The sequence below is a fragment of the Limulus polyphemus genome, unplaced genomic scaffold, assembly GCF_000517525.1.
Source record: "Limulus polyphemus unplaced genomic scaffold, Limulus_polyphemus-2.1.2 Scaffold1944, whole genome shotgun sequence".
Lineage (NCBI taxonomy): Eukaryota > Metazoa > Arthropoda > Merostomata > Xiphosura > Limulidae > Limulus > Limulus polyphemus.
In genome coordinates this window covers 65,131-68,747 of record NW_013667554.1, presented here as the reverse complement: position 1 = coordinate 68,747, position 3,617 = coordinate 65,131, and the positions used below count along the sequence as shown (strand labels likewise).

Sequence of the window (3,617 nt, the reverse complement as noted above, 5' to 3'; positions counted from 1 at the left end):
AACTACAAACACAAAACGTGAAACTGAAAATTTGCATGTATCTTCGCATGAATCCAACAAACCTTCATGCCAATAGGGGCGAAGTAGTGGTACAAAACGTCTATAAAAACCGCAAAACATAAAATGCAAAATGAAAATTTGTATGTATCTCCCCATTGAACAAAAAAAACCCTTCATATCAAAGTTGGTGAAGATCCATCCACATTCTGCCAAGTAGTTACATGGACAGACAACAGACAGTACTATTATATTTATATAGATTCAGACAACAGACAGTACTATTATACTTATATAGATATACAGTGAAAACTTCTTTTGCTACGTTAAAGTTACACTTTTTATCAAGCCATTGAAGCACGAATGAAGGGTGAAAATTTTTCTTTATTAGATGCAGACCAATATTTGTTAAAGAGTCCGTTTAGATTTTCCTGTTATTAACACATTCATCCGAAGAACGGTGGTCGACTACGATCTTTTAACGGGTGTTTTGAAGGCGGTCGTGGAAGAGAAACAGCACAAACTTTGGAACATCCGTCTTCACAACACTTCTTTGTCCCCGGGCAGTCCTGGTCACTGTCACAAACATTAAATACTGGAGACGGAGAACATTTACTTGGCCGTGGATCGCCGATTGGGCAAAATCCCTCTGTAATTAATCAAAAAAAAAAAAGTTGGATTAACCAATCCACTTTACGAGCAGTGGAATCATAAAATACACGGTCATTAGAAAATATTAGGATAAAATACAGAATTTTTATATGAAGCAACTAAATGATTTCATTTTAAGTTATCTTCTGATGTTATTAACACATTTTGCTATATATCGTTAGTGTGTTATAGCACTGAAGAGTTTTTGGTAAGAAGTCGAAGTTTTACGACAGGTCGTTGTTTTTGTGCTGATTGGCGGGCGAAAGAAAAAATCGTCAACATATCACCGTTTTTAAATTTAATGAATATCGGTTATAGATTGTTTGTTTGTTTTTGAAGTTAATCACAAAGCTACACAATGGGCTATCTGTGCTATGCCCACCACGGGTATCGAAACCCGGATTCTAGCGTTGAAAGTCCGCAGACATACCGCTGTGTTACTGGGGGGCTCGGTTATAGAAAGTATTAGACTAAGCCGTTCAACTCAGTCACTTTTTCGTATGATGTTTGTTTGTTTGTAGTTAAGCACAAAGCTATACAATGGGCTATCTGTGCTATGCCCACCACGGGTATCGAAACCCGGTTTCTAGCGTTGTAAGTCCGCAGACATGCCGCTGTGCCACTGGGGGGCTTTTCGTATGATATTAATGTTTTAAATAAGGACTAAAGTAAAACTTTCAGGCGCGTTAAAATCTCAGTGAAAATATATTACTAGTAGTATTTATTTACATTTACGAATAATACATAAGAATAAATGATCCGAGTGTCAAAATAATGCTTATTATTCTCTTATATTCAAATAAAAAAAAATCATTACAATTATTTGTTTGTTATTAAGCGCAAAGCTACACAATGGACTGAGCTCTACCCATTGCGAGTATCGAAACCCGATTTTGAGCGTTATAAGCTCTCAGACTAGCCGCTGAGCCATTAGAACCGACAGAAAATAACCAAGTACTTATTTCTATATTACCGAATTATAGAGGTGTAACAGCTATAACAAGTCAATGCTTCAAACTAACGTTTATATAAGGCCTAGCCTTACACCCCACTCCCCCAGCAGTAAGTTTGAGGGCTTATAACGCTAAAATAGTGATTTTTCGATACCAGCAACGGTGGGCAGCACACAGATAGCCAATTGTGTAGCTTTCTGCTCAACACTAATGTAAGACCTGATTGGTAGGTTAACATGAAACCGCTTAATTAGATGTTGAAAAGAAGACTTTAGAATGTTTTTGCGAGAACATGTTACTGTTCGATAATTTTCTTTTCTTCTTATATACAGTTTACTACTATGTATTATCACATTATATGTCATGCTAGTTAGATACAACCCACTGTTTGTTTATCGAGTCTTTGTGGTGCACTGAGAGATTTAACGCCAAAAAAGACATACTACGGGTTGGTTCCATTTCTATTACATACTGGTTGAATGTTTATATCGTATCTTGTGGATTTCGCAAATAATCTCCCAATTCATAAGCTGTCTGTGTCATATTTTGTGGATTTCGCGAGCTATCTATTGTATAGTGGTTGAGTGTCCATATCGTATTTTGTGAATTTGGTGAGCTATCTCCCAATTCAAAAACTGTTTTCTGATTATTTTCTTTATTTCTTTGATTTCCTTTACAGTTCCTTGGCATGTCAGTGCAAAAGTATATTTGGGAAGAAGCAAACATACATGCACAAAAAGGAATACCATCGGGGCTATGCCTTACCTTTTGTCATGCCAGTTAAGTCTTGTTACGTATCTGCTCGTTTGTTAATTTCCGGTATGAATTCTTTCCGAGGAACTTCAGCGATACAAGTTCTTTCTTAATTAAAACTAGTTTATTCTTTCCCGATACAACTTTTAGTAATACACAGAATTTCCACAGTCAATACGTTTGCAATCTCGATAACAAAACACACACTTTATATTACCGACACTACCGTTCACTTGACTCAATTATCTATCTCTTCGATCTATCTATCTATGCCCTTGCGCTAGTTTTTCTCGCCAGGCTTATATACTAAAAAAGAGGGCGTCTCGAATGCACTCAGGCCTTCATGATCCTTCTAGAAATTCCAGCGCGCATGCTCTCAGCGTCGCGTGAATTCCGCTATCGTAACACTGCCCCTTCCTTAGTATTGTTCGTCCCGAACAATATCCACTTACATTAAACAAATAGACAATTAACAATAACTTAATTAAATGTACAGAATTTACAAACACAAAATTAAAATTCAATAAAGTCTCTAAATTTTACGGGACGTATCTTCTTACGTACTGGTCTCAGTCTCGTTGGCTTCTACTTCACGTGGGGTTCATCTGCTCCATCAGGAAATGCCCTATTATCGGTAGCAGTCACATTAGTGGTAGTAACTTCACTAAGGGCTTCACTGTTTTCCCTCTCAAAACCGGGTAGAGTTTCTTCTCCAACAGTGGCTTTTTTCAGGTGACACGTCTTCAGCAGCGTCGTTTGTTCCGTTGTTCACTTCGTTCCAATGTGTTTTATTTAAAACCTGCACAAAGTGATTGTGCATATCGATTATCACATTCTATTTTATTCAGGACTTTGTTACTACCTGTAATATAGTTGTCTCCTCAGATAGACATACTGTTTTTCTATTGTTTCTTCTTTCTTCCTTCTTCTTCCAAACACTTTTCAATCGACCGCCATTCCTTCATTTCTCGTGAGATCGATTTGAGACTTAATAGGATTATACCATGGTTCAATAAGCCTAGCCACCTTTTTCATTTTTTATTATTTAGGTCTTTTTAAAGATTTTAAGGGGTTAAAGGTGAAACAAAAAAAAATATATTTTGGGCTTCTGCGCGGTCATATTTAGAGCAATGAAGATGAAAATTGGCACAAATATAAATTTTCAAGCGTCCAACACACTGACATACAAAAAAATAGTTGAATTTTTCTATTTTGAGTTTTTTTAGGTGTCCAGAGCTGACAAAAAAAAAGCATAATTTTGGG

The 3,617-nt window shown here is 36.6% G+C and overlaps 1 protein-coding gene across 1 annotated transcript in view; it reads right to left on the bottom strand.

Moving 5' to 3' along the window:
- Nucleotides 1-443: 443 nt before the first annotated feature.
- LOC106465442 (perlwapin-like) overlaps nucleotides 444-3,617 on the bottom strand; it is an 8,869-nt gene continuing 5,695 nt past the window's right edge. The window contains exon 2 of the mRNA XM_013925672.1: nucleotides 444-646. Coding sequence (XP_013781126.1) covers nucleotides 444-646 — 203 coding nt within the window. The remainder of the gene's footprint in view (nucleotides 647-3,617) is intronic.